This window comes from Coregonus clupeaformis, chromosome 25, assembly GCF_020615455.1.
Source record: "Coregonus clupeaformis isolate EN_2021a chromosome 25, ASM2061545v1, whole genome shotgun sequence".
In the NCBI taxonomy this organism is placed as follows: domain Eukaryota; kingdom Metazoa; phylum Chordata; class Actinopteri; order Salmoniformes; family Salmonidae; genus Coregonus; species Coregonus clupeaformis.
In genome coordinates, this window is record NC_059216.1 from 24,014,320 (window position 1) to 24,027,354 (window position 13,035).

The window sequence follows — 13,035 nt, forward strand, 5'->3', positions numbered from 1 at the left end:
TGATATTTCCGTTTATTTTTATTTTTAATATATTTGCAAAAATATTTTAAAAACTGTTTTTATCTTCGTCATTATGGGATATTGTGTGTAGAATGATGAGGGAATAAAACAATTTAATTCATTTTATAATAAGGCTTTAACGTAACAAAATGTGGAAAAAGTGAAGGGGTCTGAATACTTTCCGAATGCACTGGAGTTGCTTACTAAGACGACATTGAATGTTCCTGAGGGGCCTATTTACAGTTTTGACTTAAATCGGCTTGAAGATCTATGGTAAGACTTGAAAATGGCTGTCTAGCAATGATCAACAACCGTCTTCACAGAGCTTGAAGAATTTTAAAAATAATAATGTGCAAATATTGTACAATCCAAGTGTGCAAAGCTCTTAGAGACTTACCCAGTAAGACTCACAGCTGTAATCATTGCCAAAAGGTATTCTAACATGTATTGACTCAGGGGTGTGAATACTTATGTCAATTAGATATTTTTGTATTTCATTTTCAATACATTTGTAAACATTTCTAAAAACATGTTTTCACTTTGTCATTATGGGGTATTGTGTGTAGATGAGTGAGAAAAATATATATTTAATCCAAAATATATATTTAATCAATTTTGAGTTCAGGTTGTAACACAACAAAATGTGGAATAAGTCAAGGGTTATGAATACTTTCTGAAGGCACTGTACATACTATTTAAAAGTCATTCACAATTAGGTTATGGTGGTGCCAATCTGAGACAAACTTATTTTTTGTCCATTTTTACTCAGCAGATCTTATTGTCCTCAGACATACATTGTGTAGTTCTGGGCTGATTACTCACTGTTCTCATGATCATTACAACTCCACGAGGTGAGATCTTGCATGGAACCCCAGGCCGAGGGAGATTGACAGTTATTTTGTGTTTCTTCCATTTGCGAATAATCGCACCAACTGTTGTCACCTTCTCACCAAGCTGCTTGGCGATGGTCTTGTAGCCCATTCCAGCCTTGTGTAGGTCTACAATCTTGTCCCTGACATCCTTGGAGAGCTCTTTGGTCTTGGCCATGGTGTAGAGTTTGGAATCTGATTGATTGATTGCTTCTGTGGACAGGTGTCTTTTATACATTATATATATCTTTTATACAGGTAACAAGCTGAGATTAGGAGCACTCCCTTTATGAGTGTGCTCCTAATCTCAGCTCTTTACCTGTATAAAAGACACCTGGGAGCCAGAAATCTTTCTGATTGAGTGGGGGTCAAATACTTATTTCCCTCATTAAAATGCAAATCAATTTATAACATTTTTGACATGCGTTTTCTGGATTTTTGTTGTTATTCTGTCTCTCACTGTTCAAATAAACCTACCATTAAAATTATAGACTGATCATTTCTTTGTCAGTGGGCAAACATACAAAATCAGCAGGGGATCAAATACTTTTTCCCTCACTGTATAGTCTGTAAAATAAATCATAGATTCTTGTCTGCTGGGGCCACCTCTAGGAATAGTTGCAGGAACACAGTGACTTTATCCAACAGTCCAGGGCACAGTTTGAAGTGGATGAAGGGCACATAAACCAAAACACCACTAAAGATAAACAAGGTGACATAGAGGTACTCTATCGCGGGGTTGTCAATTATAGGTGCCAGCACAAGGAAAATTGCTGCGATGATGACCAAGATGGGGATTACAATGGGAACCTGGTTGCACAAACACAAGAGGTGTGGACAGCAGATGGGACCATTGGGGTAATGAAATTGTTATAAACCAATGTCTTTTTCAAATGGACTCAGACCTTTATAAATAAAAGTAGAAATTACATATCTTATGAGACTCACCCTGTATGGCCTGGGAAGTTCAGGTTTCTTGATCTTGAGGTAGAGGAGCCCAGACAGAGTGATTGCATAGAAGAACCAGGCAGTGAAACTGGTAATATCAATGGAGATGTAAGCTAAATAAAGCAACAACAAAAAAGTAAATGTATTGAGCAATTTTAAAGTCATAGCATAAACTACCTGAAGAAGTTGACAATGCTCTGAAAGTCCCCAGGGATGAGAACCAGGAGTGAGATAGCCGTGGTGAAGATCAGGGCTGGAGAGGGGGTCAGTCGATTCACATGGGCCATGGCTAGAATATCAGGCTGGGGAAGGGAAAAAAACATGTTGACATAAGAACCTACACACATCAGATTATGCCAGAGTTTCTTTAAAAAAGGTTTTGTTAAAATTGCCTGTCTCTTGAATGTGTTTCTCACCATGTGTCCCTCTCTTGCAGCCACAAAGCACACCCGGCCACCACTAAAGAATGTTCCATTCAGGGAGCCAAAAGCAGACAAAGCGGCTGCGATAGACATCACCCATCCCCAGCTCCCGAGCACCTTATTCCTGTTGACGACAACAAGGTCATTTGTCAGCTCACCACAAATTTAAAGAAATGAGAGAGAGGTGTGTGGATGGAGTCAAACTCTCTCACCCCCAGGTGACAGCCACTGCACTCGACGACATCAGTTCTCTTGGCGTCATGGCAGCCAGGTAGCTCACATTGACTAGTAGATACAGCATGGTTACCATGGGGATGGCAATCATAACTGCCCTGGGCAGATTTACCTGAGAGGGTGCAAGATGGAGAAAGATATGTTACAGTTGAAGTCGGAAGTTTACATACACCTTAGCCAAATATATTTAAACTCAGTTTTTCACAATTCCTGACATTTAATCCTAGTAAAAATTCCCAGTCTTAGGTCAGTTAGGATCACCACTTTATTTTAAAAATGTGAAATGTCAGAATAATAGTAGAGAGAATGATTTATTTCAACTTTTATTTATTTCATCACATTCCCAGTGGGTCAGAAGTTTACATACACTCAATTAGTATTTGGTAGCATTGCCTTTAAATTGTTTAACTTGGGTCAAACATTTTGGGTAGCCTTCCACAAGCTTCCCACAATAAGTTTGGTGAATTTTTGCCCATTCCTCCTGACAGAGCTGGTGTAACTGAGTCAGATTTGTAGGCCTCCTTGCTTGCACACGCTTTTTCAGTTCTGCCCACACATTTTCTATAGGATTGTGGTCAGGGCTTTGTGATGGCCACTCCAATACCTTGACTTTGTTGTCCTTAAGCCATTTTGCCACAACTTTGGAAGTATGCTTGGGGTCATTGTCCATTTGGAAGACCCATTTGCGACCAAGCTTTAACTTCCTGACTTACGTCTTGAGATGTTGCTTCAATATATCCACATAATTTTCCTTCCACATGATGCCATCTATTTTGTGAAGTGCACCAGTCCCTCCTGCAGATAAACACCCCCACTGCATGATGCTGCCACCCCCGTGCTTCACGGATGGGATGGTGTTCTTCGGCTTGCAAGTCCCCCTTTTTCCTCCAAACATAATGATGGTCATTATGGCCAAACAGTTGTATTTTTGTTTAATCAGACCAGAGGACATTTCTCCAAAAAGTACGATCTTTGTCCCCATGTGCAGTTGCAAACCGTAGTCTGGCTTTTTTATGGCGGTTTTGTAGCAGTGGCTCCTTCCTTGCTGAGCGGCCTTTCAGGTTATGTCGATATAGGACTCGTTTTACTGTGGATATAGATACTTTTGTACCTGTTTCCTCCAGCATCTTCACAAGGTCCTTTGCTGTTGTTCTGGGATTGATTTGCACTTTTCACACCAAAGTTCGTTCATCTCTAGGAGACAGAACGCATCTCCTTCCTAAGCGGTATGACGGCTGCGTGGTCCCACGGTGTTTATACTTGCGTACTATTGTTTGTACAGATGAACGTGGTACCTTCAGGCATTTGGAAATTGCTCCCAAGGATGAACCAGACTTGTGGAGGTCTACAATTTCTTTTCTGAGGTCTTGGCTGATTTCTTTTGATTTTCCCATGATGTCAAGCAAAGAGGCACTGAGTTTGAAGGTAGGCCTTGAAATACATCCACAGGTACACCTTCAATTGACTCAAATGATGTCAATTAGACTATCAGAAGCTTCTAAAGCCATAACATCATTTTCTGGAATTTTCCAAGCTGTTTAAAGGCACAGTCAACTTAGTGTATGTAAACTTCTGACCCACTGGAATTGTGATACAGTGAATTATAAGTGAAATAATCTGTCTGTAAACAATTGTTGGAAAAATTACTTGTGTAATGCACAAAGTAGATGTCCTAACCGACTTGCCAAAACTATAGTTTGTTAACAAGACATTTGTGGAGTGGTTGAAAAACGAGTTTTAATGTCTCCAACCTAAGTGTATGTAAACTTCCGACTTCAACTGTAAGTCCTTAAGATCATGTAAAGAAATACATTACTTATTACTGTGCATTCTTACCTCAGGTCTTTTCAACTCTTCTGTCACATAGTTCAAGTTGTACCAGCCAGCATAGGACCAGAGGCCTTGGTAAAAAGCCATCCCTATGGAGCTCACACCCAAGTTCGTACCATCAAAAGCGTTTTGTTGTACAGCAACATTACCCTGTGCAATTATCACTATCCCTCCAATTACTATAACCATCAGTGCAAATAGCTTAGCCACCAAGAAGACCACCTGAATTCTCATGGCTAAACGTACATTCAAGATGTTGGCCATGGCTACAACCATGACCGCTACAACAGCAGCACACTTCACTATTAGCTGAGGAGGAGAACAGTCTTGGTAGAAAGGTGCCACTGCATATTCTGCAAAACTGAGGGATATTGCTGCAATGCTCGCTGGCTTCACCACTAGTAGGAAGGTGAAGGCCACAAAGAAGGCAGGAAACTGTCCGTAGATTCGAAGAATGTAGATAAAGTCCCCTCCTGATTCTTTAATAATGGTTCCTAGCTCAGCATATGAGAGTGCCCCCAGCATGGCTACAAGGCCAGACAGTGTCCAAATGACCAGGCTTGCCCCTGGACTTCCAATGTAGGACAGCACAAACTGAGGGGACATGAATATACCAGATCCAATCATGGTTCCTGCTACCAATGACACAGCACTGACTAAACCCAACTCGCGCTTCAGTTGAAGTCCCTCTGTTTCTGTTTTTGTCATGGCCAGACCCCTATTTGATTCAAACAACAGGAGAAACTGTTGTCAACGATAGATCATCTCTTCTTTTAGGCAAGAACAATTATGACAAAGACCTGGCTAATCTTTGATGCTGGGTGCAAAGTCCTTAGTTAATATTAACTTCTCAGGTTGAATAAAGCATATTGTTGTGTCATCTTTGTTTATAGCTGTAAAGTGGTTCACATAAAGAATTTGTTAAAGATTGACTAGGAGAGTGAGAAAAGGGGTTGCTATGTCATCGTACAGTTAGATAATTCCTTTAAAAGTTTTTGGATGGTGTAGAAACTCCTTCTTTCCCTGAGGGTTGGAAAGATCAAGGCCAAGGTTGACCTCTCTCACCGTTGTTATATGTGTTGGTGATAAAGCCACCTGCAATTGCTGTCAGAAGCCATGTGAATATAGAAATTACAGCTGTGGTCTTTTGAGTGTAGACTTGCCCCCTAGCTGATGAAGTTGGTCTGCAGACATACTGTATGTTACACTGTCTTTCCATCCTGATCAGTCTATCAAATCAAATTGTATTTGCCACATGCGCCGAATACAACAGGTGTAGACATTACAGTGAAATGCTTACTTAATCAACAATGCTGTTTTTTTAAGAAGCAGTAAAATAAAATGCAATCTAGATAAGGGAACACAGTATTGCTGTCTGTGGGATTGACCAAAGATCAAAGCATTTTGTCAGGATGCGATAAAGTAGACTTTTTGTCAGGTATTGGTGCAGTTGATTTTCCTGTATATTCTAAACTCTGTATTTTTGGTTTGTTTCATGTGGCCTGTAACCTCAGTAGTACAAAAAATGTAATGGTCTGTTTTTGCCTACTCCAGGCAAAACATACAATTGTAGCACTCTAGACAAATCCAGACAAAACAATATCAAACGGTTTAATTGTTCCTTACCTCAGGGCGTTTTAGTTCTTCTGTGACATAATTCAATGTGTTCCAGCCATCATAGGACCACAGCCCCTGATAAAGAGAAATCCCAATGGAACTGATTTCCACATTGGTCCCTTTAAAGGAATCCTCAAAGTTTTCAGTGTTCCCCTTGAAAAGCAGCACCACACCTCCAATAATGATCACTGCCAAGGCCACCAGCTTGATCACCATGGAAAATACCTGGATGAACATAGCCAGACGTACATTCATACTGTTCACAATGGCTAACATCACAATCCCTGCTGCAGCCACACACTTGACCACCAGCTCTGGAGGGGTACAGTCATGGTAGAAAGGAGCCACTGCATATTCAGCAAAGCTCAGTGCTATCCCTGTTGCACTGGCAGGTCTCATCACAATGACGAAGCTGAAGACAAACATGAAGGCAACTACTTGGCCAAATATCCGCAGAATATATATGTACTCTCCCCCAGATTCAGAAATGACAGTGCCCAGTTCAGCATAGCAGAGGGAACCCAACGTGGCCAGCAGGCCACAGGCTGCCCAGATCACCAGGCTGGCTCCTGGGCTTCCTATGTTGACCAACACAGACTGAGGGGACATAAAAATTCCAGATCCCATCATGGTCCCGGCAATGAATGAGATCGCACCAATAAGCCCCACTTCACGCTTCAAGCTGAGTTTCTGTGTTTCAGCTGCCATCCTGAGACGTGGTAGTAGATCTATTCTCAACAGATATTTTTTACCAACATCGAGGTCCAAACTGGGGAGAGGCATAAATGTTTTGTCTATATAGGACAAGGTCACACCTACAATTACATCAGTTAACTATTACTAGATTGGGGCTGAGTACTTGATCAGTGCTGTCAGCATTAATCTACTAAAGAAGAAAGAAACGTACCAGGAATATGTATACCCATATTCCATAATTTCAACCATTCTGGAACAGTAGTAATACCTCAAATAGGTCAGAGGTAGGATGGTTCGCTAAAATGTATGATGTTTCACTTTGTTATCAATCGAGTTGGTCCTAAACTAAACCATCAATAGGAGCCAAGGAATACCGCTTTTTGTCTGTGTCAGTGACACAGTTAAAGTAGGGCATGTTATGCTTCCCTGTGCCTTGGAGTAAAGCATGCTGCATTATTGAAAATACAGTAGATACTGAAAAGATGCAGGCACAGCATACCTAAACCACTTTTAGTGTTCCTTTGAAATTACCCTGTATGTGATATAATGAAAATATTATGTATTACAGTATGTACGTTAAATCAGTACTAACATAACTTAAATGTGCAGTTTCTGTAGGCTTATGTAAGTGTGACAGCTCTAGCATGTGTGACATAATGTGTGACAGTTCTGTAATGTAAGTGAAAACATTTCTTTACCTCAGGACGTTTCAGCTCTTCTGTCACATAATTGAAGTTGTTCCATCCATTGTAGGACCACAGACCCTTGTAGAAAGCAATACCCATTGATGCCCGGTCCCTTTAAAATAATCATCAAAGGTTTATATATATATATATATATGCACGCTTTCCGTTTTTGGTTTCACATTGCTTCTGGGAAAGAAGCCACAAGTTAATGACTGGTAAAACTGAAACTTTTTTCAACATTCTGAGAACGGATGAGAACATTTTGCCTGTTCTGGGAAAGTATAATTTTAGGTTGCATGGAGGTTCTGAGAACGCTTTACTCTGGTTCCTTGAAAGTTTTCCTGGGAGGTTTGATTAACGCTCTGAGAATGGAAATCGTAGGTTGTCTGGTTGTTTTTTTGATAACATACTTTAAACTTTCAATAACACTGCTAGCTTATTTTTGGTTAACTTGTTTGAACTTCAAGCACAGATAGGACAAATGGAAATTAATTTCCTTAGGCATTAATCATGCAAACAATTTATTTTATTTTATTGTGACACGGCATCAGTGAGATTTGAATCTATAATCGTCAGTTCTCTATCTATGGAATTAGTCCACTGCGCCACCAGGATGGAGTTAGTGTGCCATGTTTTTTTACGCATACAAAGCTGTTCATTTTAGTCTATTCAAAGAGACCCCATTTCAAAGCAAAGAAGCACTCATTAACCTCAGGTGTGGCCAATTAGTGGGTGCGGCCAACACACCTAAACACACTTAACAAGGTAGAGGATAGAGACAGTTTTGTTGATGCTGAGAACGGAGTGTATATCTTTTTAAATAACATTCTTAGAACATTCTCTGAAAGTTACTAAAGTTTTCTTGTGGTTTTTCTGGAAAGTTTTCTAAACGTTCTAGGAATGATTTGAGAACATGACTTAAAATAAACTACTTTTATTCTATTATTCTGACATTTCACATTCTTAAAATAAAGTGGTGATCCTAACTGACCTAAGACAGGGAATTCTTACTAGGATTAAATGTCAGGAATTGTGAAAAACTGAGTTTAAATGTATTTGGCTAAGGTGTATGTAAACTTCCGACTTCAACTGTAGCTAGCTCTATCCATGCTTTTCCTGAACATGTTTGTCTGATATTATACGTTAGCTAGCTAGTTGATGTTCTAGCTAGCTCACCCAAAGCAGGGTTTTCTCCTCTTCGCTGGTCTGCAGACTACATGATCATGATGTTGTGGCTGTACTGTAACATTTAACGGACACTAGAACAACAACAACAACTAGCTAGCTATATGAGAGAGACATTTTCAGGAAAAACAGCTTTATAGCAAGCCAATAAAATGAATATCATTGCATTGGTATCTAGCTCGCTCATCTCATTTTCATAACATTTACATTTTAGTCATTTAGCAGACGCTCTTATCTAGAGCAACTTACAGGAGCAATTAGGGTTAAGTGCCTTGCTCAAGGGCACATCGACAGATTTTTCAACTAGTCGGCTCGGGGATTAGAACCAGCAACCTTTCGGTTACTGGCACAACGCTCTTAACCACTAAGCTACCTATCTTGCCTGGGTACTGCAGCAGCCAGATGAAGCAAATGCATCTAATCTTCCCCATCCCCTCGTGTCTTGATTCTACAGGGAGCCAGTGGTGATTTTAGCATGTAAATCTTGGTGGGGCAAACACCCCCCCAAAAATGTTGATGCATGCCAACAAAGCCCCTACACAACACAACACAACACTAAACAATACATTAATTGCACTATAACAGTGACAAACGGTGCCCACAAACTGTTAGGTTCTACATAAAGCTGTCCCAACAGCAGAGCTTTTTTCTCAGCACCATGGAGTGAATCCTTACCACTGCTACACCTGGCTATCAGCGGAGCCTTGTATGGCAGCGAATGAGTTCATTCAGCCTCATTTACTGCCTTTTTAAAAAACATAGCTAATATGGCTGACTTGCTTAAACAAATGTGGTTTCTACTGACAATTGAGATGTACAAAATATGGTATAAGGGGACGACAATGTCACGCCCTGGCTCTGGGGACTCTGTTATGTTGAGCCAGGGTGTGTAGAGTCTATGTTTGGTGTTTCTATGTTCAGGATCTAGTTCATTGTGTTTCTATGTTGGCCGGGGTGGTTCTCAATCAGAGGCAACGAGAATCAGCTGTTGCTTGTTGTCTCTGATTGAGAACCATACTTAGGCAGCCGTTTGGGCATTTGTGTTTGTGGGATCTTGTTCCGTGTTGGTTTGTGTATTTGACCGTGGACTTCACGTATCGTTTTGTTGTTTTTGTTCGTGTGGTGAATATAAATAAAGTATGTTCGCATTCCACGCTGCGCCTTGGTCCGCTCCTTTCAACGAACGTGACAGAAGATCCCACCACAACAGGACCAAGCAGCGTGTCCAGGAGCAGACAGCCTGGACTTGGGAGGAGATATTGGACGGGAAAGGGTCCTGGACTTGGGAGGAGATCCAGGCCGGTATGGGAAGAGACGGTGGAGGCGCGCCGTAGAGAGGAGCAGCGGCGCCAACCGGGCCGACGTCGGACACGCAAGAGGCAACCCCAAGAAATGTTTGGGGGGGGGGGGCACACGGCATGGACGACGGGGCTGCTGGAGGCAGTGTGACGTCACGAGAGGCTACACAGCTTTCAGCGGGATTGCTCAAGTAGTGCAAGGAGACAAGGTTCAAACAAAACAAGGATTTTATTATAGGTCTTGGGAAATTAACGAAAATATAACAAAATTCTGTTCTCTTGTGGCTCTTTAAGGGTTAACAGTTCAGGGATGTCTCTTCCACATCCAAAATCATAATTCTCACTCGCTCAGATAACTTTTCCCCAGCCTTACTGTAGTCCACGTTGCAGCTAGTGGCCAACCCAGCCAAAAGTCCTTCCAAAATCTCTCACGTATTTCCACAGGTGCATATATCCAAAGGTGAGTATTTCCCAAAGGTAAGTATCTCCAAATCCTTATATTCCTCATGGAAGTGGACGTGCAGCACTCTTGTCCTCCAGAGAGCCCAGGTTGGAGACTGTGTCTCTTCACCCCCACACACTCCCTCAGTGTGTCTCTTCCCTTCCACAAACCTTCAGCTCATCAGCTCCTGATTTGTTTCAGCTGCGTGGGAAGATTGGCCATAGAGGGGTGGAGTTCCCGACCATACCAGCAGATGGAGCCATAGCTGTCTGGGTTTGCAGCCACCTCAGGGGGATGTAACGTCCCTCCAGGACACAGCCTCTCGTGACATCACACATCCCCCTCCTCGGGACCGACGTCCTCGTCGGGGTAAAGGCAGCGAAGAAGGCATCACGCCGGGAGAGGGCGTCCGCATTGCCGTGGTGCTTGCCAGCCCTGTGGACAACAGAAAAGTTAAACGGTTGCAAGCTCAAAAACCATCTGGTTACTCTACTGTTTGATTCCTTGTTCTTGGCCATCCACTGCAGAGGGGCGTGATCAGATACCACCATGAAACGTCGGCCCAGGAGATAGAACCGAAGGGACTCCAGGGCCCAGACTACCGCCAGACATTCTTTCTCCACCGTTGAATAGTTCTTCTCTCTTGGAAGTAACTTTCTGCTTAGGTAGAGAATGGGATGTTCTTCACCGTCATGTGCCTGGGTGAGGACAGCACCCAGACCCACCTCGAAGCATCCGCTTGGACAATGAATTCCTTCTTGAAGTCTGGTGCCACCAGGATCGGACTGGAGCAGAGTGCTCGCTTCAGGTTGAGGAAAGCCGCCTCCGCCGCAGGGTTCCACTTCACCATTCGTGAGTGGCGTTTGGTCGTCAGCTCCGTCAACGGTGCAGCTATGGTAGCAAAATCTGCAATAAAGCGTCTATAGTAGCCAGCGAGGCCCAAAAATGACCTTACTTGCTTCTTGGTGATGGGCTGCGGCCAGTCCTGTATGGCCCGCAGTTTGGCTTCCTGTGGTTTGACCAACCCCCGCCCAATGGTGTACCCCAGGTAGTTTGTCTCACTGAAGGCCAGCTTGCACTTCTTCGGGTTTGCCGTGAGCCCTGCTTCCCTGAGCGAATCCAGCACCGCTTGTACCCGGGGTATGTGGCTGGCCCAATCCGGACTTTGTATAACAACATCATCCAAATAAGCCGCTGCATGCACTCTTGTGGGGGCGCAAGGACTCGATCCATCAGGCGTTGGAACGTGGCAGGTGCCCCGTGGAGACCAAACGGAAGTCGGGTATACTGGTAGAGCCCCTCCCGGGGTGGCAAAGGCTGTCTTCTCCTTAGACGCCGGGGTCAGGGGCACCTGCCAGTAGCCTTTTGTGAGATCAAGAGTGGTTAGGAAACGAGCATGCCCCAAGGAGTCTATTAAATCATCGACACGAGGCATTGGGTATGCATCAAATTCAGACACTTCATTCAACTTTCGAGTAGTCATTACAAAATCGTACTGAACCGTCTGGCTTGGGAACTAGTACGATGGGACTTGCCCAGGCACTGTGGGACTCTTCGATTACTCCCAACTCCCGCATCTTCCTTACCTCCTTCTGTATAACCACTTCTACGAGCCTCTGGCACGCGGTACGGGCGCTGGTTTACCGTTCGGCCAGGCATGGTGCGGATCTCATGTTGGACCACCTCTGTGTGACCGGGAAGGGAGGAGAAGACATCCTGGTTCTGCTCCACGAGTTCCAGGGCCATCTGTCGTTGATGTGGGGACAGATTTGGACCCAGCTGAACCTCTTCTCGCGCCGGTTCCTTGGTCTCTGTGGGGGGTAGACAGCTGAACAGCGCCTCTCTGGCGTGCCACTTCTTTAAAAGGTTAACATGATAAATCTGCTCAGTTTTTTCTTTTATCTGGTTGCCTCACCTTGTAGTTTACTTCTCCCATGCGTTCAATGACCTCATATGGTCCTTGCCAGGTTGCCAGGAATTTACACTCAACGGTTGGCACCAGGACCAGCACTCTGTCCCCGGCTTAAACTCCCTGGGTTGAGCAGATCTGTTGTAGGAGGCTTGCTGTTGCCGGCTGACTGGCCTCCAGGTGTTCCCGCATCATGGGATAGATGGCCTTCATTCTCTCCCCTCATAGCCCCGACATGGTCGATCAGTGTCCGCTGTTGGCATGGCTGCTCCTCCCAGGCCTCCTTGGCGATGTCGAGCAGTCCTCTGGGTCTGTAGGAAAGCAAGAGCTCAAAGGGTGAAAAACCAGTAGAAGACTGAGGTACCTCTCTCACCGCAAATAATATGTAGGGTAACAGCTGATCCCAGTTGCGCCCATCTTCCCCTACCGCTTTCCGCAGCATGGATTTTAGTGTTTTGTTAAAACGTTCGACTAGGCCATCTGTCTGGGGGTGGTAGACCGAGGTTCTCAGCTGTTTGATTTTCAGTAAAGCACAGAGTTCTTTCATCACCCTGGACATGAATGGAGTCCCTTGGTCCGTCAATATCTCTTTTGGGATTCCCAGACTAGTTGAGAGACGGAACAGCTCCTTGGCGATTTGTCTGGATGTAGCCTTCCTCAGCGGAATGGCCTCCGGGTACCGGGATGCATAGTCCAGAATGACCAGAATGTATTGATGTCCCCTGGAACTTTTCGGTAAGGGGCCCGACTATGTCTAATCCAATCCTCTCAAAAGGAGTTTCGATAATGGGCAAGGGAATGAGCGGGTTTCTATATGTGGGCTTTGGCGCAACCTGCTGACACTCAGGGCAACTACGGCAGTAGTTCTCTATCTCTTTGTGTACTCCTGGCCAAAAGAA

The 13,035-nt window shown here is 43.8% G+C and overlaps 1 protein-coding gene across 2 annotated transcripts; it reads right to left on the minus strand.

Annotated features, from left to right (window-relative positions):
• Window positions 1–1,439: 1,439 nt before the first annotated feature.
• On the minus strand, window positions 1,440–6,642 carry LOC121538847 (b(0,+)-type amino acid transporter 1). Of its 2 annotated transcripts, none has more exons than XM_041847022.2 (6): window positions 5,930–6,642; window positions 2,452–2,585; window positions 2,234–2,363; window positions 1,995–2,119; window positions 1,818–1,905; window positions 1,440–1,679 (listed from the first exon to the last, which is right to left on the minus strand). In XM_041847022.2, the coding sequence occupies exons 1-6, from the start codon at window positions 6,626–6,628 to the stop codon at window positions 1,449–1,451; spliced, it is 1,407 nt and encodes a 468-aa protein (XP_041702956.1). In that variant the 5' UTR covers window positions 6,629–6,642; the 3' UTR covers window positions 1,440–1,448. The 2 variants fall into 2 exon arrangements, with proteins under 2 accessions (XP_041702956.1, XP_041702955.1); XM_041847021.2 differs by lacking the exon at window positions 5,930–6,642 and adding an exon at window positions 4,310–5,201.
• Between the last annotated feature and the right edge of the window lie 6,393 nt (window positions 6,643–13,035).